General features: G+C 41.4%; 1 protein-coding gene across 1 annotated transcript; it reads right to left on the bottom strand.

Moving 5' to 3' along the window:
- Positions 1–791: 791 nt before the first annotated feature.
- LOC139161801 (protein bicaudal D homolog 2-like) lies at positions 792–26,635 on the bottom strand. Its single transcript, XM_070741405.1, has 9 exons — positions 26,057–26,635; positions 19,655–19,868; positions 19,318–19,530; positions 14,776–14,928; positions 11,772–12,188; positions 7,861–8,628; positions 5,982–6,133; positions 4,803–5,004; positions 792–3,493 (listed from the first exon to the last, which is right to left on the bottom strand). The coding sequence occupies exons 2-9, from the start codon at positions 19,865–19,867 to the stop codon at positions 3,488–3,490; spliced, it is 2,124 nt and encodes a 707-aa protein (XP_070597506.1). The 5' UTR covers position 19,868; positions 26,057–26,635; the 3' UTR covers positions 792–3,487.
- Positions 26,636–27,841: the final 1,206 nt, after the last annotated feature.

The following is a 27,841-nucleotide window of genomic DNA, read 5'->3' as shown; positions in this document are numbered from 1 at the left end:
TTGTTAAGTAAGGCCTGATTCATATAGCACAGTAAACTGTGACAGATTATGGTTTAACCTAGTTTGCATTATTTATCAGGATTTGTTACAAAACTTGTTTACGAAACTTGGGAGAAGGACCGCCTCCTCCCTCATACCTTGCTATGGCTACTAATGGCACACAGAGTTGGCCTTCTCCAGGTCCCATCTGCCAAACAATGTTGGTTGGCGGGACCTTGGGGAAGAGCCTTTTCTGTGGTGGCTCCGACCCTCTGGAACCAACTGCTCCCAGAGATCCGCACTATCTCCACCCTAACGGTCTTCTGGAAAGTTGTTAAGACTTGACTTTTCCGGCAGGCCTGGAATTAGGTTGATTGCAAGTATGTATGGTTTCTCATGTCATTACTGTTTTATTGTATTATTGGTTTTTATTATTAGATTTCAACTTTTTATTGTTGTTGTATTTATTTCTACTGTTAGCCGCTCAGAGTCCATTTTGGAGTGAGCGGCATATAAATACAATAAATGAATAAATAAAATACTTTACCTAAAAATTCTCCTTCCCTGACAAAAAAAAATAACAAAAGCAGTGAAATCAAATTGTATCCTTCATATTGATAGGAGCATACAGTATTCTAAATTTTCTTGCGCCTCATCTAAAGCCCTTTATCACTACTGCTCTTTAAAATCTTGGGGAAAGAATAAATGAAGGCTTAAATATATACTGTTTCCTCATAGCGTCACTTCAATGAAGATATCAAAGAGAATTATCAGTTTCCCTTTATGGAGGAGGGAGTAGAAGCACACAATTGTTTACATACAGTACTTTTATTTGTGTGTAGATAGCTCAGTAAAACAACTATAACTTAGAAATAAATCATTTTAGAACATATGCATGATGATTCATAAATTTTAACCCAAATATCCCCAGCTTCATATCAATGCTATTTTTAAGGGGGAAATTATCAAGTCCAAGGCAGAGTTCAGTCTCACAATTTGTCACATATTACCATTAAGTAAAGTAAAGATCATCTCTTACCTCCCCTAACTTTGTGTATAGGTTGCACTAAAACTAGCTATGGCTTTATGGATAGTGTTAAAATTCTTTAACTATTAGTCAATGACTATTTTACTAAGCCACCTTGTGGTACCATGACATCCCAGAATAAAAATACAGTCCCTTATAAATAAGAAACAACTAATGCAGGTAAAGTTTGGTGGGGTTTGCACTGGCCAATTCTTTATACAAACTATTAGTTCTTCACATGCAAAGCTGGAGTTCTGTCAGAACTAAAACAGTTGTGGTTTGTCCTATCTAGTGCCACATTTTCCTCCCCATGTATTTTCCTCCCCTACCAAGAGGGCAGCAGCTGAGCACTCTGGACTACCTGTGATTCACAACATGCCCCATTTGGGCATCGATGTAGAATACAGTCCAAAATACCCTTGCTCACCTCCTTTTTATATCTACTATCATAATCACCATCTTAATGTAATTTCTTTAGCTGTTTTAATGTCTACTGGAGTGGGGCAGTCAATAAATTTAAGTAAAGAAATAAAATGAGGGGCCCTTGAGCAGGGTAGGCTCAAGATCTTAGATGTTCAGGATCTGTCCCCACTGTGGCAATGAAAGAATCAGCCAGATAATGAATGGATTACCTAGGCAGGGAAGGAGTATAGTCTGATAGACTCCAGCTTTTCCTGTGCATGGTGAAAAATACCCTCCCTTATTTGCTCACAAATCCCCAGGATATCATGAACCAGTTTGAAAATTCCTGCATTAAACAGTATGTGGCAAAAGTAGCCATGGCTTTCTGTCTCTCTGAATCAAGCATAACTTTTCCCTGCCTGCTGACAATGTATTTTGAATCAGACACGGAACAATGAAAAGCTCTTCTTTACAGTAGCTATAGCATAGATAATATTGCAGATTAATTTTTAAATCTTATGTTTTAAAAATACATACTTTTATTATTGCATATTGAGGGATGAAGGCATACTATTCTACAGAGACTTTCTACTGAGAAACACAAAAGAAGCTTTATATATTAACTTTTTTTTTTAATCCAAAGGCATGGTAATTTTTTTTCTTATTTCTTAGCCCCCTTCCTTTTATTAAATTCCCACAGATATCATTCAGTTAAGAGGGGAAGAAAAATTTCACACAATATTACTTAACAATAAAACCAATGTTTGTTATCAAGTATATAGTCAAGAAGGGATCAATCAAAACCCATCTTTAAATCTACCCAACTGATCAGATTTTCACCAGAAGGGGGCACCAGCCAACCATAATACAATACTGTTCTGTCTGGCAATATTATAATTAAACAAAGCTTCAAATATCTTTCTCTGCCTTTCTTCCACTGCCTGGCACAATATCCTTGAAATAGCTTTCAGAAACAATTGCATCCAGGCCAAAGGGGGAAGGGGGAATTATGTGCATCATCATAGCACAGAGAAAACTGCCTAGGAAATTAGAGATTGACCATTCTACAGCATATTACTTTCTCAACTGAGAACAATATTACAGACATTTTCTGACATTCAAATATTGCAAAAATTAAATAACTATCTATTTCTGGCTCATCGTGATCAGAAAAAAACTAAGAGAAAATAATTAAGCAAATATAGACACACACACACACAAAATTAATTTCAGTAACACTCTTCCCCTTTAAGTACAGTACATTATGTCAGTAAAAAATGGGAGGGAGAGAAAAAGGCACAAAAATGTCAAAGATCAGGCAATAGGACTCTGCAAAAGGATTCCCACTATCTTGGGACAGAATTATAGGGCAACTGTAAAGAAGGATAATCTTTTTTGGCATGTTAAATAAATAGGTCTATTTAGAACTACAAAGTGTTTTGATATTCCTTATATTATGCAATGTTTTGTAGTACAGATTTATTTCCTGGATTGTAGTTGAAAAGAGATTAGAAATCAGTGGACATCATTTATTTAAGGGAAACCAGGGACTTGCCTAGCTCCAAGCTACAAAATTGTTTCAAGGTATATCTTTATCTGACAACACATCTCATTGTTACATGTGCATTAATCCATTAGTTGCACACCTGTTTCAAACTACCTGTGAAACCTGTGGCAAATAGACAAGCAGAATAAATGGTGGGTCAATGGGGGGAGAGGAAATATGGGGTAGTGATAAAGGCAATCCCTGCACATTTCTTTCAGCCAGTTAACACTACCTTATTCAAGGTTGATATCACTGTTACTGGAACAGTTTTTAAAAGGTATCACAGGTGCTTTACAAAATAATTCCAGAGAAAAATTTAGAGAGAAATTCTATCTTTGGAAATTCTTAAGGCAGTAAGGAAAGGGGGGTGGGGTAAAGACACATGTTTGGCTAGTCTCTCCTTATCCAGTTTCCTTCTTGAATGGCTGCAGGTTGCAGGTGCTGAGTGTTTTTGGTTACTCAAGAGAATTGCAGTCCTGTCTTCACAGAGCATCTCGAATAACCATGAAATCCTGTACTGAATCCCATTAATCTCATCTCTGAAAGGAGGAAAAGAATTGGGGAGAAGAAAAAAAACATCAGGAAGATCCATATAATCGCATCAATTTCCTACATTTTTATGCTTATCATGGCATGGATTAAATTACCATATTGCTTGACGTTTATTTAACGTTTAAATTTGCCAAGATTAGTAGCCCATACTAAGGAGGTTAGTTGTGGAGATTTGCTTAAGGCTATGTGACCAATACTTAAATTGGTTTTAGCTTTGCATACAGTTTTGTTTTTAAGAAACATTTTTAGTCCTCTAACCCAGTGTTTTTCAACCAGTGTGCCGTGGCACACTAGTGTGCCGCGAGACATGGCCAGGTGTGCCGCGAAGCTTAGAGAAAAAGAAAGCAAGAGAAAGAGAAAGAGAGAAAGAAAGAAAGAGAAAGAGAAAGAAAGAAAGAAAGAAAGAAAGAGAGTGAAAAAGGGAGAGAGAGAAAGGGAACAAGAGAGAGAAAGAAAGGAAGAGAGAGAAAACAAAAGAGAGATAAAGAGATAGAGAGAAAGAGAGAGAAAGAAAGCAAGAGAGAGAGGGGGAGGGAAGGAGAGAGAGAGAAAGACATAGAGGGAGGTAGTGAGGGAGAGAGAAAGAGAGCAAAAAAGAGGAAGGAAGGGAGAGAAAGAGGGAGAAAGAAATAGAGTGAAGGGGAGGAAGAGAGAGAATTTTTTTGTTTTTTATTTTTTCCAAGAAAATATGGCCATTGTACTTATGGTACACTTATGCTTATGACTGTTTGAGTGCCCTAGATTCTTATAAATCTCGACTGTGCATTTTATTTCTTGAAGTCATCATAATCTTTTGCTTGTGGGAAATATTTTGTTAGAAAATAAGAAGAATTTCAGAAATGCTCAAGCATGCAGACAAGAGAGTTTTTGTGCTTTGCTGAATAGCTTCATCTACAGTGACAATTTGCATCTGCTCCTGCCTGGCTCATAATGTTTAACATTTGCCAATGGTTCCTATTTCTGCAAAATAATGAGATTGCTAAAGTCCACTAAAATTTAGGCATTTAAGACAGTTGATATTTGTGCATTTAAGTAATGAACAGAAAGCGTGCATAGAAGCAGATTTGCAAATTAGATTTGGTATGAATACAATGTAGGCTCAGCTTAACTCTACACAAACATTGCCTGGTGCCACAGACCTAATACTACAGTCAAGAACAAAAAGACAGATGAGTACATAGGTCTGCAGAAAACTGTCCATTACAGCTAGATGAATAGTGTTACAACTATAGCAAACTTAAGAACTAGGTGATTTTTGTTCAACCATCATCTCTTAGTTGTCCTTTTTATTCTTACAGCACTACTCTTGGCTGCTCTGAGTATCCTCCTATTGCTCCGCAACTCTTCCACTGGCTTTTCAACAGCCTCCAGTCGATGTGTGAGTGCCAGCTTCTGCTGGATCGCCATGCGCAACAAGGAGCTTAGAGTCTTCTTTTCATCCTCTGCAGCTTCCAGTTGCCGTTGCATCTCGTCTAGTTGGCTCACATACTGATCACACCTGGGGACAGAAAATGAAGGCAATAGGTTCAGGTGTATATCGAAAAACAATTCCTTGCAAGGCTAATATCCAGTGGCCCTTCAAGTGCCAGAAACAGCATGAAATCTCATTTGAAATACTGTACATCTCAGATTGTCTTATATCAAGGCAGAAAAGATATAGTTTAAAGCCATATTTAGAAATTTCATGCTCGATAAAGTTTTAGAAGTCAGAGAGCTAAAACATACTTTTCAGGATAAGACTGCTAAAATGGTGGCCACTCGTCATAACAGATTATGTAGAGTAATCTGTTATGTTTTTATGTCTCAGAATCTTGTGCATTTTTAAACTATATACTATAGCTAGTTCTTTCTGCTGCACCATTTTAAAGGCTTAAATGTTGCTTTTGGTAGTCTTGTGTACTCTATCAAGGAGTGCACAGGCATAGCCAGAAAAAAAAACTTGGGTAAAACAAGCAGAAAAGAAATGTACCTTGATGTTAAATTAATATGTGGCAAAAATAAATATTTAAAATGCTAATCTAACTGTAGCCTTACATAAAGTATTGGAAAAGAGAAAAAGATGCAAAAATGAATTATTTCCAAAATATTTCAGAAATTAATTTTATATAAAATTTATCACTAGTTTTGGACACATGCTATCATATTTATATATTTATCATATACATCTAATTAATAAAAATAAATAATAATAATAATAATAAAATATTTGTTTCCCAACTTTCCTCCTAAGCCTGTATTCAGTAACTAAATATTATTTCATAGCAGTTTAATATCAAAATTCAGTGCTGAGTTTTCATAGTCAATAAAGAACGAAACCCAGCAAAGCTACTGGCTGTTCTGTGTAGCTCGCAGTCACTCTATGCTTGCACTACATTACAAGACAGTGGTAGCCATGGAAGAACCAACCCAATCTTATCTGACTCTTTACTCCAAAATAGGCTCATTCCTTGCCTCACGCAAGACCCTGCTTCTAACCTGCTAGCAAACATGGCACGTAGGGAAGAGAAAGTAGCAGCATCCTCCTTTAAGACCTTGAGCTCGTGACGCAACTTGATCATGGTTTCTGACACCAGCACCTTTTCACTTTCAAACTGTCCTTTGAGATTTGAGAGGGCTGCCTCTGCTGTCTGCAAAGAAAGGTTGCACACTTTCATAAGGCACACAAATATCATCCTTCATTTACATCATTTACAGAAAACCTAGAAGCTGAACGCTTCCCCAAATCTTCCATGGCACTCCAACCATGGGTATATGTTACTGAAGTTTTCCTGGGAAGCTCAGTCTTTTAATAACTCCTTGAGGGGCAACTGCACTGCTAAATTAGCAGATTGGACCACATCTGCATAAAACCTTTTCCCAGAAAACAATTGACTGTCCATTTCTACAGTTCTACGCTTGGAAGCATTCATTCTGGCTTTGAAAATAGGCAGGAAATACGTACCTGTAGTACTCCAGATACAACCTAGTATATTTGAAAACGGGATGACCTCATGAATTTCAACAGTAAAATGCAACAGAAGGGCTCAGCAAGCACAAGAGGATGGGAGGAGATATTGGGAGATGCAGCAAATAAAAAAGGAGATACACAATTATGACTACCATCCAAATTGTATTGGCACAACTGATAGAAGCTAAGGAATGCATTTTCTGAGGGCCTGGACAGACTGACGTACTTTTTATGGCATCAATATTTGAAGGTCCAGAACCATAACTAGCGTAGTTATAGTAGCTTTATTGCGACTTTCCTGAAGAAACCCATTTAATTTATTGCCTATTGATTTTCTGATGACTTCCATTTGATCCTTATTTAGCCCTTTCAGATGAGTTATATTGTTCTTTTGTTTAAATTTCTTTCATACAATACCAGGGAAGGTCTATATCTAAACCTTTAAAAGTCATAATATAATGAAAGATAAAGATCTAATTTTTCTGTTTTTATTTATTAAATTTCTATATCATCAAATACAAAAACAAATATAAAACATCCAGTAAGAAAAAGCATCTGCAATACAAAAATAATTGAAATTCAAAGACAGCTAATGTACAATATTAAACTGGAGCAACACAACACACAAGAATTCACTATAACACATCCCTGGCTTGACACATTAGATAATCACACCTTGACTAATCATGACCAATTTTATTACCTTTTTTTATCTAACCCCACCCTCCATTTTTGGTGCAATTGTTAAGTAGATCACTTAGCCATTAAACAAACTTGGCTTCCCCCATTGACTTTACTTGTTGGAAACTCTTGGGAAGATTGCAAATAGTGATCACAATTCTGGAATTTGAAACTCTTGCCAAGCACCTGAATTTTGGCCATGTGACTGGGGTGATGGTGCAATTGATCATGTGTAAGTCACTTTGAATAGTCATTAGACAAATGGTCATAACCTGAGGACTACTTGTATGTTTAGTGTTGGGGATGAAGGGACGACAAACTACAGTTCATGAGCCAAATTCAACCTGCTGCCTGTTTTTATATGGCCTGCTGGCTAAGGGTCCCAGCTAATGTGGTTTGGCAGCCTCCTTCGTAGATCAAGGTTGTCTGATGGCTAGCACAGTCTTTAGTCTGCAGAACTGCCAACTGTGCCTAGAGGTGGAAAAGGAGTGGAATCTTGCCCTTTACGGAAAACATTTACAAATCCCTGGCCTAAACCTAAATTTGCCATGTAAAGCTGGGTGTCTTCAATGCTGACACTTGTCTGTCAGATGACTTCTCTCAGGGGCTTCATACAGGTGTTAAAGAGCATGGGAGTGGATGCTCCCAAACCTGACTCTCAGGACAACTTTCCATTCTGCTAGCCCACAGCGGATCTGCACTACAATTAGGACTTCCTGCACTTACCTGCTTGTTGGCCTTAAGCACTGTGCGCAGTGTAGCAACCTGTTCACGCTTTGTGCTCAACATGGACTTCAGTTTCAGCACTTCTTCTACCAACACCTCTTTATCACGTTCCAATTCTGCTCTGTGCCCCATTGGGCTCTGCTGGTGTGCAATGGACAGTGCCACTTCCAGATGCCCCAGCTGTTCTTTCAAAATCTCTGTCAGATTAGTGATATAAAGAGGCTCCAAACCACCCAGGGAGCCAGGGCTACTGGCTGGTGATCTGTCTCCACTTGCCTCTATTTCTGTGAACGTATGTTTTCTGGAGGAATGCCTCCTGCGTGCACTTTGAACACCACGGCCCTCCCTGTAATAGTCCAATACTACACGGTGAGGGGTTATGTTGTAGCAGGCACAGATGTGATGGTAGAGAGCTGCCATCTCCTCAGAAAAAGTAAGGAGCTCCTCCTGAGTCTCACCCAGCCGTGACTGACACTCTCTGGTAATCCGTCTAGCAACTCTCAACTCAGCTTCTAAATGGGCAGCTGCCTCTCTCTCCTGCCGGATTGCCAGTTGGGCCCTGTCCAGCTCCTCACGGTAGCATTCCCTATTATTGGGTGACAGGCTATCCCCACCGTTATTAGCATTAGGCTTAGCCTCGGGGGCTGGAAGCTGATCTACTTGACGGCTGTTGCACAACTGTTCTTGGGCCAAAATCTCCTTGGTCCTGGTCAGCTGTTTCTTGAGATCTTGCAGATCTGAAGCTAGTGAGGCCTTTTCTTTTTCTACCTATGGGAACAAAGAAAAGATAGGACATGATTTCCCATGGTAAGTTGTTAATTGGGTTTACATATTGCACCCATGCGTTAAAGATATTATGTGTTAAAAATAATTTATTCAATAAGAAACAGTGGCTAGATTCATCACAGCAGATCATGAACACTGGTTTGACAAACTGCCATAACTGGTTTCATACAACACATTAAGATAGCATAAAAAACCCCACATTGTGCCTTAATACAATATATGACTACAGATGGGAGAGGCAATCTCTTCATATTCTGAATCCCAGATTAGCTCAAATTTTCTCAAAAAGGGTTTTGGGTGTGTGTGTGTGTGTGTGTGTTAGATACCACTGTGCTCTTTCAAATGCTAAGTCCCAAAATTTAAAATAAGATTGATATCTAGCTCCACAGCAGATTGTAACAGGGACAGGGAAAGGCTCTGAACTTCAGGCTTAATTTTTTGGGAGGATGTTTTCTACAAATGTGATAAATTAGAACACATAAACTACCGAATGCTGTCATGATTTCATTGAGACCAAGGCTGTTTTCGTCTATCTTTAAGCTCTGACCCATCTTGAGATGGAAAGGAAAGGTTCTCCAGTCTCCTTAACTGACCTGTCAAATTTCCATCTAGGTTTCCCAGAACCAGTGTTTAACTCAGACAGAAAAGTGCTGAGCTTCAGACCTTGATATGCCACCAAGAGTTAGTTTTCAGACAAAGATGGGGATTGCATAGTGAGCTCCCTGACAGTGGTTCTTTTTTTGCTGAACTAGGTCTGCTGTTAAATGGAGAGAAAGTGGGGAGAAACATACTCAGCAGAGGAGGAAGTAAAAACCATCTTTCAAGAACCTGTTTCACAAGCAGAACATTTGGCACAAGGTAGCCAAGCAGCCCAATCAGGCAACCTAATCAGTGAACTAAACAAAATAGGTACTTCTACAGTTGCAGTGATGCTCCTAAATCTGAAAAATTGCATTACATAGTCCAAAAAAGGTATTACTAACTTCTGAAAAGCTCACAATCAGAATCACTTCTTGCACTGAGTGCCAATTCATAGTATCAAAGTGTAATTTTCACCTGTAACTCCCTGATTAAAACATTTTAAGTATCTCTAGCCTTTAATTGGCTCTTCTGACCTTCAATCTCTAAACAGAAATTCTGTAATATGTTAAGCTTTGATGAGTTAGACTTAACATTACAGGACATATTGTTTGTTAAGAGCTGGGGTGGCGCAGAGGTTAGAATGCAGCACTGCAGGCTATTTCAGCTAACTGCTAGCTGTAGTTCAGCAGTTCAAATCTCACCACCAGCTCAAGGTTGGCTCAGCCTTCCATCCTTCCAAGATCGGTAAAATGAGGATCTAGATTGTTGGGGGCAATATGCTTACTCTGTGTAAACCACTTAGAGAGGGCTGTAAAAGCACTATGAAGTGGTATATCAGTCTAAATGCTATTGCTAAATGCTAATGTTTTAGTTTCATTGCAAACCACTAATTGCACCTTAGTTTCTGCATTCTCTGCCTGTATCGGTAGTTCTCAACTTACAATACAATTGGGAGCACAATTGCTGTTGTAAGTCCGTGCAGTCATAAAATAAGATGTCACAGGACTGCACTGACTTACAATGGCAATCCAGCCACTTCTGATTGTTGGTCCATTCCCATCCAAGGCATTCCAGGCTAGGTTTCCTCCCCACCCCATCTCAGCCCAGCCCAGCCCAGCCCAGCCCTGAGTCTCAGTAAGGTAAGGGATTACCTCTAATGCCCCCCACCTGTCCATCTCCCCACCATTTGACTGCCATGCATTCTGCCTTGCGGGGTTGCTAGCTACGCTCCATGAAATCCCAACTACCTCAGTCTGCCCCAGCCCACTCCAGCCACAATTCATTCATTTCCTGAGATAATATAGCCTTTGTAATGCTGCTCTGTCCTTCCAAAGACAGCAGAGTGTTTTGAAGGCTTAGGGAGCCCCATGTAGTAAAGATTCATTGGACAACCTGGGTCTAAAAAGAGAACAAAGGCAGCAAGGTGGTTCCGCTTTGGCAGCTTGGTGCAAAAGCAAAAGGTCAATTCAGGGAACTGGGAGAGAAGGCAGCTGGACAAATAAATGTCATTTCAGGTTGCTGGTGCTTTATAGACACTGTGGTCTGGTGGTGCATTCCTGGAGCCAGCTGGGGAGCTACATATGGGAAGCATTCAACGGAGAAGCAGGAAGGCCCAAAGTAACATGGCAACTGCGGATTCAAAATGGAGATAGCAAAGGCAGCAAGGCGCTTCTGTTTCAGTGGCTGGTCACAAAAGGTGAAAGGTTGTTGTGAGGAACTGGGAGAGAAGGCAGGTAGGTGAATGGATGCTTGCTTGTATGGGTTGCAGCAGCCGAGGCTTCACAAGGCATGGCAAACAGCCCCAGAGCTGTGTGGTGCTGCAGTTGCTTCAAGGAAGGTTGCAAGGTAGTCAGAAGGCCATAGATGGAACGAGATGTAATTGTAAGTGCAGATGGGCTGTCAAGCATCTAAATTTTGATCATGTGACTGTAGGGGGTGCTGCCAATGGCCATAATCTCAGGCACAAGTAATGTCCATTTATTTAGCACTATCATGGTCGTGAGTTGAGGACTATCTGTAATTCTAAATGATATTATCAGATACAGTACTGGAGTTAATCTTCAGGGTTGCAACCAGGGAGACCTAAAACCAAAAGGTTCATTTGCAAAGGCAACAGTCCTGTAGGAAAGATGTGTTTTCCCAACATCTGAACTCTTCATTAAAGGACACAAAATCAGATAAGAGTTATGTATGTTCCCAGAAACTCCATGCCTATACTAGAGAGTTTTATTTTATTGGGATGGACTTTGGGATATTAGTTTTGAGAATCACATCAATATTGAAAAAACCATGACATTCAAATCTGCCAGCTCTCAGAAGTGTTGTGCTAGAATTTTCTTCATATTATCCTAATTTATTCTACACATACCCTGACCATTCACCTTTGTTTTTAATTCATTTGAAGTGGTATATTTGAATGAACACTGTTGGCCATTGAAACAAATTGGCTCAGTTCTCTGTTCAATAAGAATCAGTGTTGCAAATCATTACTCTGTCAAGTCCAAATTCCCTGCTCACCACCCCTAACCAAAGCTTTTTCTTACCTGTTGTACTTGCTGCTGTAGCTTGTGAATCTCTGCCAAGTTAAGTTCACTGAAGAGATCTGCAACAACACCAGGTGCAGGCTGGAAACTCTGAGGTGTGGATGTCAGGCCCCCTATGTTGCTACCACTGGCGAAACCACTGTCTTGCTCTTCACACTCTGTGGTATGGCTGTGGTTGAGGTCCTCCAGGTTGGCCTGCAAGCTGTTCAGAGAATCATGATGGCCCCCAGCATAGACAGCTAGCTCCCGCCGCAATTCCTGCTTCTGCTCACGCTCAGCCTGGACAGTCTCAAGGGCCTCCTGAAGTTGCTGTTCAGCCAAATCCCGAAGACGACTCAGTTCTTGTAGTTGGGAACTAGCAAACATGAGCTCTTCCTCATGGCACCTTAGGGCACGCTTGACACTCTCAAATTCCACCTTAGAATGAAACAGGGACTTAGTATTGGCACTGTAACTGCATTCCACTTCACACTTTAAAGTCTATATCTCTTTTCATTCATACAGAGATTAGGTCAATTAGATTAGGTCACTCCTGATATTAAGATGGATGGCATATAAATGTAATAAATAAATATAGGGTGCATTCCAAAAGTAATGCAATTATTTTTTTTAAAGTAATTTATTGAACAGATTTGCACAAACACTTAAAATTATTCAAAGTACTGTCCTTGGGCCTCTACACATTTTTTCCAGCGACTCTGCCATGACCGGTACGCGCCCTGGAAGGTGTCTTCGGGGACCTCTTGCAAGGCCTTCGTCACGGCTGATTGGATCTCTTCTATGGATGAAAAACGCGCCTTGCCACAATGCGCTACCAGTCCACGAGTTCCTGGGCAAACACCAGATGCCAACGCTGCCTCACCACCACCACCCTTATAGTCCTGATGTCACTCCAGCAGATTTCTTTTTGTTCCCAGCTCTGAAAGGAACCTGTTTTTTGTCCATATAAGAGACCCAATCAGCCGTGACAAAGACCTTGCGAGAGGACCCCGAAGACGCCTTCCAGGATGTGTACCGGTCATGGCAGAGTTGCTGGAAAAAAATGTGTAGAGGCCCAAGGACAGTACTTTGAATAATTTTAAGTGTTTGTGCAAATCTGTTCAATAAATTACTTAAAAAATAATAATTGCATTACTTTTGGAACACACCCTGTACGTCATCTATGCCTGTTTTTCTGGGCCAATATTTTTCTTAAAATCTCCTAGTAAGGCCTTACTCCATTTTTAAAATGTCAAACATTTGGTTGCATTATACCTCTTATATAATTTACTTTCTCAAGCAATTTATTGCCTGGCCTATTAGTAGCAGAACAAAGTATTTTAACTAAGTGACCTTGTACTAGTCAAAGTTTAACTTGGAATGTGGCTGAAGATAAGGTTACATTTTAAAAACCTTAATGAAAGTGCATTAATGGATCTGTTTGGGTCTTGAAAATATTTATTCTATGACCTACACAAGGAAAAAACATTCTGTTTTCTAAAACCAATCTTAATTGTTTTAAATTGTCTTCAATTGTCTACAATGTAATCATTGCAAGGATTTCTGTATTGTTGGAAAACTCCATATAGAGAAAGATTACTTTAAGCTAATGTATTGAATAAGAGATGGAAGAAAGTAAGTATTAACTGAAGAAAAGATTAGAAAACAAGATGGGGAAGAATGAACTAGTCTGCTTAAGTCGTATCTATTTACAGTTTTTAATTAGGGAGAAATTAGATTTTCAGAATACTTTCTGAAAACATTAATTTCTTGATGTTCTGAATAATTTTAACATCCTGTCTTCATATACATAGAAACTTTCAGGAGCTTTGACCCTTTGCAGTTAAGAATAATTCTTCAGAATTTTTGTTAAGAGCCTGTCTTTAATATCCAACTACACAAACAGCTCTTAGGCCAAATTTCTATCACAATACCTTCCTGATATGTGGAGCAGCTCCCCAAATTCCCCAGCCAGAATTGTGGAAGCTAAAGTGTGCATACTTGGAATTTGCCAGTTAGAACATAACTGCGTTAAACAAAAAGGGATTTTACTTATCACATTTGTATAACTATCCATCTCACATGAAAGTGATTCCGCACAGCATACACCACTTAATTAAAAATAATAATAAACACATAAAAATAATCACAGTTAAAAATAACTATAGGAAAGCAAACAACAGAGGAGAAAGGATCCACTGCAAAATCTCTCCGATGCACTCAGGCCCCAGACTTGATAACAGGGTTTGGGGACTTGCAGGATATTGAAAGGGATGGATCTAATCTCACTTTTCCTACAGGGAGAAGATTCCGCCAAGTGGATGTTGCAGTAGAGAATATTCCAAAACCATCAATACTCTTAAAGAAAAGGGAAATGTATCCCCCACCTCACCCACCAATATGCTGTACAATGATTCACTAAGTGTATAGGGATTACAACTCCTAAAATTTCTAACCACTGTGGCATTTAGGAATTGAAGTTTCCACACACCTGGATAGCAGAGGCTGGAGAAGGTTGATTTACACCTTCTCCATGTCTTGAACACTATTCAAATAAATAATTATCTGAGGCACTCCTACTCATGGAGACCCAGACAACAACAGGAAAACTATGCAGTGAGGATGAAAGCTAGAAGAGCAGGAAGTGAAATGACCAGTTAAGTTCATGAGTTCAACAGGCCCTTGCTTCTGCAAAAGGATCCACTATTTATTTCCCTCTTCCTGTATTAATTTCTTCCGAATCCTATCTTGTATGCAAACAGACAGATACTCTCCATGCACAGAAATGTCTGAGTCCACCCTCTCACTCTCCAATTACATGTTAGCTCAGGACAAGGATAATATTGCTAATGAAATGGCATACCTAGCATAGCATCCTGAGAATATAGGAGTTAAGTACTGAATAACCTAGTTCATATCAAATCAACAGTAGATCAAGTCTTAAATAGATATAACGGAAGGTACATACATACATGCATACAGATGAGATTAATGTCAGGGGCCCACATTGTGGACATTGTTATACCTGATTTCCCCGGAGGATGGAGACCTGTTTTTGCAGGGAGATATTTTCTTCCTCAAGCTCTCCACAATCCTGCAACTGGCGAAGTTCCCGTGATTTAGCTTGTTTCATCTCCTCACGCAATTGATTTTTTTCAGACTCCAGAGTCTGGCACTCCTGGAAAGGAATTATGAGAAGAGTATGGTAAAGCATTCCTTTTCCTAAAAGAAAAACAGAACTAACACTATCCTTAGAGAGGGGCGGCATACAAATCTAATAAATAATAATAATAATAATAATTATTATTATTATTATTATTACTGCCCATTATGTTTAAAAGCGCCATGGTGGCACAGTACAGTGGTACCTCAAGATACGAACCCCTCGTCTTACAAACAACTCGTGATACGAACCCGGGGTTCAGAAAAAATTTGCCTCTTCGTACGAACTTTTTTCGTCTTACGAACGCCAAACCCGAACTTCCAGGTTCAGCGTTCGGAGGCTGCTGGAAAGCCGCCCGGCTGTTTTAAAAGGTGACAGCCGGCGGCGGGGCTTCTTTCCGGGTTCGGGAGGCCACTTTGGGGTTTTGTCTGGGAGAGAGGGCAGGAGGTCCGGCGCTGGGGGAGGGAGTCAGGAAGGTCCTCCTGCTCTCCCCCCCCCAGCGAAAAACACAAAGATGGTCTGACAGGCAGGGCAGAGCAGCCTGGAGCAAAGGGAGTCTGAAACCGCCGGCGGCTTCAGCTTCCCATTGCTCCGCGGGCGGCGGCTGACCGCCTTTGTATTTTTGGCTGGGGGGGGGAAGCAGGAGGCGCAGGATTGGCGGGCGTGGGGCGAGGCAGCAGGTCTGCATCCTGGGTGGGCGGCGGGCGAGGAGGCGCGGCCGAGCGGGCCAGCGAGGGTGCATCCAACTTGAGGGGCTGGCGGGAGGAAAGCAAATGTCTCTCTTCGTTGCGCTGCCGCCAGCATGGCCTGGTTGGCAGCGGAAGATGTAACCGAGCCCACGGGGCTGGGCTCCGTGGCGGAGACCACCGGCCGCTCAATCGGGCCGGCAGGGAACAGAATGGAGCCTTCCGCGGCGGGGCTGGTAAGGGGGGGAGCCAAGGGGGGAGCCGAGCCCAGCCCCGTGACATTCGCTTTCCTCCCGCCCGCAGCCGACTGATCGTGGGCTCCTTCGCAACCTCGGAGAGCTTCCTGGGCATGAAAGCTCGCGAATCCAACACGGACGAAAACCAGGAAGCTCTCCGAGGTCAGGAAGGAGCCCACGATCAGTCGGCTGCGGGCGGGAGGAAAGCGAATGCCACAGGGCTGGGCTCGGCTCCCCCCCTTACCAGCCCAGCAGGCAGCCGCCGCAGAAGGCTCCATTCTGTTCCCTGCCGGCCCGATTGAGGGGCCGGTGGGAGGAAAGCAAATGTCTCTCTTCGTTGCGCTGCCGCCAGCATGGCCTGGTTGGCAACGGAAGATGTAACCGAGCCCACGGGGCCAGGCTCCGTGGCGGAGACCGCCGGCCGCTCAATAGGGCCGGCAGGGAACAGAATGGAGCCTTCCGCGGCGGGGCTGGTAAGGGGGAGAGCCGAGCCCAGCCCCGTGGCATTCGCTTTCCTCCCGCCCGCAGCCGACTGATCGTGGGCTCCTTCGCAACCTCGGAGAGCTTCCTGGGCATGAAAGCTCGCAAATCCAACACGGACGAAAACCAGGAAGCTCTCCGAGGTCGGGAAGGAGCCCACGATCAGTCGGCTGCGGGTGGGAGGAAGGCGAATCCCCCGTGGGCTCCGTTACATCTTCCGCTGCCAGCCAGGCCATGCTGGCGGCAGCGGAACAATCGCCTTCCTCCCGCCCGCAGCCGACTGACCGTGGGCTCCTTCCCGAGCTCCCTTCCTGAGCCTCTCGTTCTCTCTCCCCTTCGCCTCCCTGTGTTCCTAGGAGAAGTGCTGGGGATTGAGGCAAGACAGACCTTCTGCTCCTCACCAGCACTTCTCCTAGGAACACAGGGGGGCGAAGGGGCGAGGGGGCGGAGAGAGAACGGGAAGCTCAGCATTCCGTCAGCCGCAGCGCTGGCTGTCAACTTTTCTTTTTAGCACTGGGCAGGAGCTGACTTGCCTCCCCAGTGCTAAAAAGAAAAGTTGACAGCCAGCGCTGCAACTGACGGAATGCTGAGCCTCCCATTCTCCCCCCCCCCCACCTTGCCCCTTCCGGTTTCGGCGTTCGATAGACCGCTGGGTTCCCAGCTGTCTCCGAACGCCAAACACCAAAGCCGAACTTCCGCGTTCAGCTTCAGGAGACAGCTGGGAAGCGGCGCGGCTCTTTTAAAAGGTGACAGCCGGCCTGGGGGGCTTCCCAGCACCCCAGGCCGGCTGTCACCTTTTAAAACAGCCGCGCCGCTTCCCAGCAGTCGCCGAAAGCCGTTTTTTTGCGGGGGGTTTTTTGGTTGCACGGATTAATTGACTTTACATTGTTTCCTATGGGAAACAATGTTTCGTCTTACGAACCTTTCATCTTACGAACCTCCCCCCGGCACCAATTAAGTTCGTATCTTAAGGTACCACTGTATTTAGAATAGGGCTAACTCACTGCTCACTTCAGGAGTTCGAGCCTGAGCAGCTCAAGGTTGGCTCAGCCTTCCATCCTTCCAAGGTTAGCTAAAATGCAAACCAGATTGTTGGGGGCTATATGCTGATTCTGTAAACTGTTTAGAGAGAGGGCTATAAAGCACTATGAAGAGGTATATATGCCCTAATACTATTCATTTGAATATTAGTAGCTCGGGTTGTAGTTATGTTGTTGGTTTGAGCTCCCAGCTTGGGGATTTGATTCCAAATGTTTCGTCCCCTCCATCGACACAAATTTGATCTAACTAGGACCACACTTGTAATCCAGGCAAAGTCAAGGAAAAAAAGGGAGTTCCTGGAAGCCTGGTTTTCCACCAATAACATTGACTCAACCCACTCTACTGAAAGGCAGAATGAAAGAATATAACCAACCATGATCCCGAAGGTAGCATTTTAAAGACCAACAGTCATGCTGCAAACAAAGTAATAATTCGATATCAGGACACATCCAAAGAACAACACCAGCATTAATTTACATCACACAGATGGTACTTATAACCAAGGATTATAACTCAGCAACTATAGCCAATCAATCACACAACCTGAAATCAGACCAGGACTCAGAAAGGCATTTAAAGGCCAGTACTCCCCCAGACAAGCACAATCCAAAGAACACTGAAGATGTCTCTTCAAATGCGGATGAAACATTTACAACCAAATCGCCAAGCTTGGAGCTCAAACCAATAACACTGTTATTCATTTAAGTAGAATAAAAAGCTTACCCTAAAAATAAATCCTGAATGTTACCCTCAGAATGTGAGATCTAGCCTTCTACACTGGATCTAATCATACATAACGTACCACTGGGAAGTCTTGTTCTTTATAAGAGAAGCATGCAAAAGAAAGAGGTACAAGCAGCAAATACAGTAGCATACTTGATTGGTCTCTGAAAAGGGGCAAAAAGCATTATTCCCTAAGGAATGGAATGGAAGGAGCATATGCTAACATGATTGGAAAAATAACACCCACACCCCCATTCACAGAATACTGCTGCATAATATTGCTGCATTAACTCTCAATAAAGAATTAAGTAGTCACATGAACATTAATTTCCCAACAGAAAGCCAAATGCTTATCTCCAACTTGTGGCTACACAGACCTTGTGAGTTTCCCAGAAATGCAGCACTGGACCCAGAACTAACTCCAGCTCCAAGATTGAAAAAGAGCCAGAAATAGTCTACCGCATCACACTTTTGAGACACCAGAAATACCTCCAGAACCATCACCCACCGGTACTTTGAGTCATGCAGATGGAAACCATAGTACAATTGTATGGATAAAATATATTTCAGATTCTTGCGATATGAGACTAATCTAACATAGCCTCCTTCCAGAGGTATTTTCTGTAGGAAAATTGTTTTTTTCCCCCCTGTTCTTCAGAGAAGTTGTCAAGTGTAAGTTTAAATGCTTGGATTATTTTCCCCATATTGTTCCCCAGCTTTTAATCTGAAATGAAGCAGGGAGAGATGGTTTCATCACTTTTTCCTAAACAAGCAGGACATTACACTAGTAGATTTATAAGTCCTGGGAACTCAAGTGAAGCAATTAAGGTCCAGTTTAAAGATGAAAAGTAGACTATCCAAGTCTTATGGCAGCAGAAATGTTAAAACACATGGACAGTCACTGGTCAAATTTCAAGAAAAATAAAAGATGAACCAGCTGTGCAGTAATGATATCCTCAGCAATGATTTTCAAACTTGTATCCATATTTCAATTTGTTGTAAGCCGCCCTGAGTCCCATGAGATTGGGGAGCATAGAAGTCAAATAAATAGACAGACAGACAGACGGATGGACGGACAGACGGACGGACGGATGAATAGATATAGATAAATAAATATTCTTTCTTCTTGACTAAGAATATCAGAACATAGTCATTTGCTTAGTATTAGTGCACTTACTTTACATAATTTTAGTTTATTCTAAGCATATCGCCCCTTAATCAGGCCTTGTCCAAATTACCTTCCTTAAGTCTTGAAGAGCTATGCTGAGCCGTTCATTTTCCACCCCTGTATTGTCAAGCTGGGATTTCAGGCATTTCACTTCATTGTGGAGCTCCTCAATAGTTTGAGTCAGATGGGCTTCTTTGGAAGCAGATTCCCTGAGTAGAGACTCTTCCCAGTTCTCCCCATCAGCTGCTGCTCGTTTATGGCTGCTGTGAGACTCTGCCAAAGCCTAAGGGAAAAAAAGAAGATGGAAGACATTCTAAGAAACAGCATCCTCACTGCCCAGCCTAGGTCATATTAAAAATTCAAGGCAGAGCAGGGAAATTCTCCACTAAGTGTATGGGTATATTTACCTCCTTCATGCAGGACAATTCTACACGTAGGACCTCCACTTGACCTTCTAGATCTCCACAGCGCTGCTTGAGCTCCTCGTTCTCCTCCAGCACAGCTAGCCCATACTGGGCTGCCTGGGCATTCTCTTGGATTGCCTCCTGCAGCTCAGCTGCTAGTCGCTCCACCTCTGCTTGCAGCTTTGCAGAATCCTGGTCCATGAGAGTTTCCGACATGCTATACCCAATAATAAATGAAAATGTGGTAGGAGATTGGAAATGGTGAATACAAGTTAGATAGAATGAAGGGCAGGACTATCCAGTGATCAGCATAAACACTTCCCTTCAATTTCAAGCATATGATCCCTATACAGCCCAAACCAGGTTTATAGTGTATATAGTTCTAAACCAGTCAACCTTAAAACTAAGTGACCAGTTTTCCATGTAAGACTACTTCACTTATTATATAGCCCAAGGAGGGCAACTTGAAGTCCAGTGATAAGAACCATTATTTGTGCACATCAAGACAAGAGAGAAGTACTGTAATTGGGGGGAAACCATTACATAATTCCAAAAACATCCTATTTAGTCCTTCAATCCATCCTTATCCACTGTATGATGCAAGCCTCCCATTTTGAAGTACTTAGCCATTTCAATAAATGATAAGGGGGGTCATTGGTTACCAATCTGAGTTAAGTCTAATAAAACATGAATATGTATCTGAATAAACTAAATTTGTCTAGCAAAAAGTAGAAGTCTTGACTTACTACATATCAAGCACACCATGATAAAAAAAATGGCCAGCATGACTTAGAGCAGTGATGGCAAATCTTTTTGGATTCATGTGACAAAAAGGAAAGAGGGTGTGTGTGTGTCACGCACGCATGTGCCCATTCCCATAATTCCATATGGGGCACCCCACACATGTGACCCCCCCCCCCCCAGCATGCAATGCCACGCCCGCTTTTCACTCTCCCCAGACTTCAGAGCTTTTCTACGAGCCTCGGGAGGGTGAAAACAGCCTTCCCTATAGCCCCCCACCCCAGGCCCTCCCTAGGCTAGAAATGGCCTGTTTCAAGTTGGGAAACCTGGACCTGAGCTCGTGTGCCCACTGACAGTGCCATAGGTTTGCCATCAAGGATTTAGAGACAAGTAAACTATATCTTAGAAACCTGATTTGTGAAACACACAGTGTTCTAATTAGTGCAGCTTCTAATTCAATAAAACATTGAGAAGCAAAGAATCATGAAATAAAGCAGCAATTAAAGACATGGAACCAGCATCCAGTCTGTCTATATACATGGAAAATATGCAAACTTTGAATTTGAGCAGAATGAATTAACAGATACCACTGTCAGCAAATCAATTCATCTAAATGTTTTTATTTAGTTTGTTGGTTAGTTGAGTGTGCATTGATACAACAATGTTTATATATATGATACTAGTAAGAGAGAAACATTAGGACAGGGGACGGAAGGCATACTGGTGAACTTAAAATTTTAAGTCAGTATGTTGTCTCAGCTGACTACTCACAAATTCTTAATTGCCTACAGTCAAATATTCCATGACCCTTATTTTGGATTGCAGATTCTTTTTCTTATGTTAGCAAAGAAAACTTTTTCTACTAGCTATGCAGCAGTCAGCACAAACCTAGCACACAAAGCTTCTCTTCTTCCTCAGCAAAGTTAAAACTGCAGGCAGAAAAGCAGAAGTAGACACAGATGCAGTTACTTATTTCTTAATGTGCTTGATGAGATTTAAAATCTATAAAAGTCATATTTTATGGTAACACTAGGTAGCCAAGTTCAAATAGTTCTAGGGAACTTTGTTTTGATCATATACACTCAAGCTAACTTCTCTCACAAGGCTGCTGCAAGGGTTAAAGGAAGAGAAAACATACTTCCTGAAAGAGAAATGTCAAGTTCACTAACTTACTTTTTCTAATCTGCACAAGTTTCTTAGCTAGTCTCATAATATTATTGCTTTTTTGTTTCTTGTTTTCAGAAGAATGCATCATATACAGGTAGAAATATGTATTAATTTTCCTCTTAAGTAAAAGAGTACTCTGTGTTTGTTTTATTTTATTGTAATCCTTTAAAAAAGATGTTCATCGTCTATTAACAGATAATTACTAATATTGTGCAATTACAGGTAGTCCTCAACTTAATATCATAGTCCTCAACTTAAATTATTTTAGTGACTGTTCAAAGTTACAACAGCAATGAACAAAGTGACTTATGACCAGTTTCCCCCCTTATGAACATTACAGCATCCCCATGGTCACATTATTATTACTATTACTATTACTATTATTAGTACTATTATTATTATTATTATTATTATTATTATTATTATTATTATTATTTAAACTTGTATGCCACCCCTCTTTGAAGACTCTCTGAAGACAAGATCAAAACCCACTGGCAATGATTCACTTAACAATTGTAGCAAAACCTATTTACCATCTTAAGCAACAGAAAATGGCTTAATTGTAGTTGTAGGACCACACTCCCTGTATTATAGTAAATATTTCAAGGCTTTGATAAATTAAAAACCACTATACTTAAAATGCTCAATCCTAATTATTTTGTTTGTATTTAACAGAATAACAGAGCTGGAAAGGACCTAACTTTGATGAGAGTCAAGCTAAGGCTTCCCCTCAAAAAGCTGCATTATGGGGAATAATTTATATATATACCCTGACTTAGGAGGAAAGATAGTGGCAGCAACTAAGCTGTATTAGTCCAAGGAATTATATAAATAAAGAATTAGCCTAAGTTAAATAAACAACTTGCAAACACACTGCCAGATGGAAAAAGGATCAGTCCATTCATTTGTTTTTCTGTCTAGGAATGCAGCTCTTAAATGTACATACGGTATCTAGGGCAAAAGGATAAATATGCATAGGACATTAACCAAGTTGAAAAAGCAAGCAGATTAGGAAAAACTTTGGGCTTCCCCCAGCCCGAACCAAGTAGCTCCAAGAATATGGAAGAAACTAAATTATCCAGGGATAGGAACTGAAACAAGTGGTAAGTGTGCCAAGAGCCAGAGATGAAGGCTCTGGAACAGGGAACTGTGACCTTTCTCTGGTTGCATTTAACATGGTGTGTGCTCAACATCTTTTCTGCTGCCATGCTTTTTTTCTCCCACAAAGACCCAGGCATTGTGGTTGACCCCACTGCGGTCCATAGCCCACTAACCAGCTATCAAAGTACAGTACTGTATCTCCCTCGCAAACTCAATTCCTGTCCTGACTGGAGAATGTTTGCTACCAGCCAGTGATGTACATAACATGTGAGGACAATAGAAGCTGAGATATAACCAATAACTCTGTTTAACGTGCTCTGCACATGCAAAATCTGGACACCACTAAGCAGCAAGTCAAATCAGATACAATACAGAGACAACAGAATTGTGTAAAAATTAATTATGACAAGGTCAAAAATAAACAGTCTGAATCCAGATTACTGTATTCCCCTACCACAACAGCAGCAGATATAAACTGCTTCTCCACTCCTCCAAATGAAAATGTCCAGGTTGGTTGCACTGCAGAAAAAAGATGCAAGAATCTGATCCTTGGTTTCACTATACAGGTTGTCCTTGACCTACAATTGTTCATTTAGTGACTGCTCCAAAATACAATGGCACTGAAAACAGTGAGTTAAAACCACTCCTCACACTTACAATAGTTGTAGCACCTCCATAGTCATAGTATCCCCATGATCACATACTCAAAATTCAAACACCTGGCAACAGGCATGCATTTATGAACTCAAGAGTTATGTGACTACCATTTGTAACCTTCTTAGCTGGCTTCCAACAAGCAAAGCAAGAAGCTGGATTTGCTTAATAACTACCTAATTATTTTAACTGCAGTGATTCACTTAATAACTGTAGCAAAACTCATGAAATTGGGCATGACAGTTAAGAGCCACCTTGCAGGAGCAAAGGAAATTATGGTCCCAATTGTGGACATAAATAGAGATTATCTGTAAACACAGCTTTCCTGTGATAGACAGCAATTGCTGAAATTCCTTGGAAACAACTTCATTATTTATTTATTTGATTCAAATTTTTAAAATGCCGCCCTTCTCCTTAGACTCAGGGCAGCTTACAACATGTTAGCAATAGCACTTTTTAACAGAGTCAGCATATTGCCCCCACAATCCGGGTCCTCATTTTACCCACCTCGGAAGGATGGAAGGCTGAGTCAACCTTGAGACGGTGATGAGATTAGCTTTTCCTAACAACAAACCCCACTTACCTGAACCTGCTTCTAGTTTTAGCATCTCCTGAAGAAGCCTAAAAATTGTCACTGGGAACAAGTAGCTTATTAAAAGTTTTCTGCCATCTCAGAAATGGATGAGGAGCTCCTTACTAAAGGAGGGGAAGGCCAAAATCTACAATTCATGGCCTCCTGAATAGCAACTGTGTTGCCAACATGTTAGCTAAAGACTAGCCTTGGGGAAATAAGTTACAGTATTGCTTCATTTTAGAATATCTAAAAAGGATTTCTGCTTTCAGAAGCAAATGGGTATCACTTCCTTTTCCAGTCAGCCCACCGGAAAAAGAACAAAAAATGTATTGTATCTGCAGACTAAATGCAACACAGTGTTAAGTAGGCAAAGGCCTATCGTTTAAAAACGGTAGAACCACAGACTGTGGTAATTCAAATGTCAGGAAATGGTCTCAGATGTGAAAATATTCCCTATACACAGCATTTCCTCCCAACAATAATTCCTAGCTAGCATATGGTCAACCTAAACTTTTCCCAAAAGCTAATTATGGACAGTGGGGTGTTTGCACACTTGGGGATGAAAATAATCCAAGCTAACATAGCCATGGCCTACATTTGCTATGTAGGGAAACCTACTACAGTCAAGAACTGAGTATCTGAAGCAAACAGACCATAATGTTAGTAGAACAACTGGAACAGGGAAGTAATTGGCAAACTCAGTGTAATAGTACTGTATTTCAAGATAACTAATACAAAAATATAGCTGAAGCCAGAATAGCGGGCCCAGGAGGCATCACGTACCTCCTATTTGAACCTTCCATACACTCATTTTGCCAAAAACATGTGATAAGCCATAGTTAAAATAATGGAGTCTTAGTTAAGTTTGAACAATCAACAATGGTTGCACCATTATGATACTGAAGAATGCTGCCTCACATTCCCTCCAACATAACTAAAGAGAAGCATTCACACCATCCTAGGATGCTGGAGTGCAGATTTCTCCAATAAGGGAGAAGGGATTGGATTAGATGACTCCAGAATAATAAATAGTTGGAAGGGACCTTGTAGGTCATCTAGCCCAACTCAGAATTAGTTGGGAGTTCTGAGTCTGAACCTCCCAAGACCCCTCTCCCCCCCCCCCACCCCTAGAACCACGGTGGTGCAGTGGGCAGAGTGCAGTACTGCAGGCTACTTCTGGTGATCACCAGCTGCCAGCAGTTTGGCAGATCAAATCTCACCAGGCTCAAGGTTGACTCAGCCTCCCATCCTTCCAAGGTGGGTAAAATGAGGAGCCAGATTGTTAGATAGATAGAATTGTTTATTGGCCAAGTGTGATTGGACACACAAGGAATTTGTCTTGGTGCATATGCATACTTGCTACTCAAAACCTACCTATGTTGCCAGGAATGGGTTAACTGAGTTACCCCTAGGCATATTGCATTTGTGTATGGTATGACTGAGTTGTTTGGTTTTAATAATGGGCTTTTTTAACATATTGGATTTGTGATATTGTATTCTGTTGTGAGCTGCTCCAAGTCCTCAGAGAGGGGCAGCATACAAATCTAATAAATATAAATATATAATATAATATATGCTCTCAGTGTACATAAAAGAAAATATAGATTTGTCAAGAATCATGTTGGGGGCAAACAAACCACTTAGGGAGGTTGTAAAGCACTATGAAGCAGTATATAAATCTGCTATTGCTTTTAATATAGGGGCTTTCACATAAGCAGTATTTGCTCCGTGGTTTTAAAAGGTGCACATCGTCCTCTCATTTCACCGAAACGCCAAAACAAAACAAAACAAGGTTTTTTTCGAACAAAACTGTAAAAACGTTGCAAATCCCAAAACTACAACCCAGTGCACCGTAACTCCGTCATAGAAATCTTCCATTCAAGCCAAGGAGTAGTAGATGCTTGGAACAAACTTCCAGCAGACGTGGTTGGTAAATCCACAGTAACTGAATGTAACCATCCCCCCCCCTTTTTTTTTTCTTTTGCAAGACTCTGCGTGCCTGACGCAGCTTCCCACCACCCCTCCTTCCCCCCGGCGGCCCTCCAGATACACGCTGGCAATTATGAGTAACGTGATTGTTGCGTGCGGAAGGCGAGTCCCGTCCACCCGAATGGAGGCTCTTTCCCGCTCTCGCCGGCCGGCCCCACCCACGCCAAAACTTCTCTCACCTTTCTTTTCAGAAAAGGGGCGGGGTTCGCCTTCGCCAATAACAGTAGTCCATTGAGCGGGAAGGGAATCCCCGAAAAACTTATCTGGGCTCAATTCTGTATGTAGTTGTTTTTCCGGCACAAACGGAGTCAACGTCCCCTCGGGAGTGTTTTAAGCCACAGAGCTTTCCTTCTCTTCCGAAGTCTTACGGGTCAGAAGCGTTCGCGCCTTTGGCGTCCGGCGACCAGCCGCCGCCAATAAAATATGTGGTTCGCTTTCACCCGACCCCGCCCCCTCCTCTTTGTAAGCCCCGCTCCTCCCCCTCCCCGCACGTTTGAAATTCCTCGCGCGCCTAAACGAGACACTCCGCTGTCCGTTAGGCGACATGTAAAGGGAGAAGCGAGGCCTTGATTGGCTTACGACACTCGGAGCGGCTCTAACTTTTTTTTAACGGAATGATGATCTGATAGGTTAAGAAATCATTATGGAGTCTGAAATCCCGCCCCTCCAGCTTTCTGGTTGGCTGAATTCCTAAAAGGTTCCACCAATAGGTCCCACCTTTCAGTTATCGGTTGGAAACTTTATCCCACCTCTCTCTCATGCCTCGTTTTTTTCCCCTTCTTAACGGTTCGCGGACTAAGGCAAATGACTGACAGTTTCGTTATCCAATGAGATTGTACTTGTACCAGATTTAACTTCTGCAACAGGTTTTAAGAGAAAGTGCAGTTTGTGCTTCTGTCCTGCAAAATTTGAGCGAGGTGAGGGAATGGGGATTACTCTCCCTAAAGAAAAAAGCAGCCTCATTGAAGTACTGTAGACGGGTTGTAGTGTGTCGCGGGGAAGGCATTTTAAAGTTTGCCAGAGGCCCAAGATGTGTTTACTTTCTGTAAACTTGTCTAGGATCAAGGCGCAAATCTGGAGTTTCAATTGAATTTTCCAGTTTTTGATCTTTTATGCCTTTTCGTGTAATTAGCGAATGTTCTTTTTCATACAAGCCCCTCTAAGTAGATAACTTTAAAACACTATCAAAAAACATGTACCCTACAAAGGAATATGAATTATTTACATGTTCTTAGTTTTTGAAAAGGAACTATCATGTGAAACAAGTTAGCCAACTTGATCTTTGCTCTCCAAATTAAACATACCTTTACTTAAATTAGTTTTCACTAATTGGATAGTTCAGGAGAAATGAAATATTAATTGCCCACTCACGAATTTAAAGAATTTAGAATATGTAAGAGCAAGTGTATGTTTTGAGTGTGTACTCACAACAAAATAATTGTTAACTCTACGAACCTAATTGCTTTGACTTTGCACAGTGTAAGCTAGGGGATGAATTAGCACAACATATAAAACCACAAAATACCCAGTATTTTATCCTAGCAGATTTGCATCAAGCCAGAAATATTAAATATATAGCACTCTGCATCACGTAGTAGGTCTCCAGTAGCTCAGTATCTTTTAAGAGCATCACAACCTTTAATAGTGACAGCATCAATACTACATATATAACATACAAAATAAAAAAGGGTCTAGAGAGCCAGGTTTATTATTTACTTATTTATTTATTTGATTTATATGCCACCCTTCTCTGAGGGTTCGCAGTAGCTTACAACATATAAAAGAAAACAATGAAATACAAAGGCTAAATCCAATTAATTAAAATCTAGGTAAACCAATCTAAAATCCCCAATTTTGTTTAAAAAATCAATCATACCCATTCAGACAACAATCACAGATAACATTCATAGGATCTAATCACCCCAAGCCTGGCGGCATAGATGAGTCTAAGACTTGAAGAAGGC

Source organism: Erythrolamprus reginae, chromosome 2 (genome assembly GCF_031021105.1).
Source record: "Erythrolamprus reginae isolate rEryReg1 chromosome 2, rEryReg1.hap1, whole genome shotgun sequence".
NCBI lineage: Eukaryota > Metazoa > Chordata > Lepidosauria > Squamata > Dipsadidae > Erythrolamprus > Erythrolamprus reginae.
Note: the sequence above shows the minus strand (reverse complement) of the source record. Positions and strands in the feature narration are given on the sequence as shown.

Excerpts from the sequence above, each read along its gene's own strand:
- LOC139161801 (XM_070741405.1), bottom strand. The coding sequence starts at position 19,867 with ATGTCGGAAACTCTCATGGACCAGGATTCTGCAAAGCTGCAAGCAGAG. Across the intron at positions 12,189-14,775 it reads CCATCCTCCGGGGAAATCAG|GTGGAATTTGAGAGTGTCAA; the intron begins GTATAACAATGT and ends TTTCATTCTAAG. Across the intron at positions 8,629-11,771 it reads TACAGCAGCAAGTACAACAG|GTAGAAAAAGAAAAGGCCTC; the intron begins GTAAGAAAAAGC and ends TTGTTCCCATAG.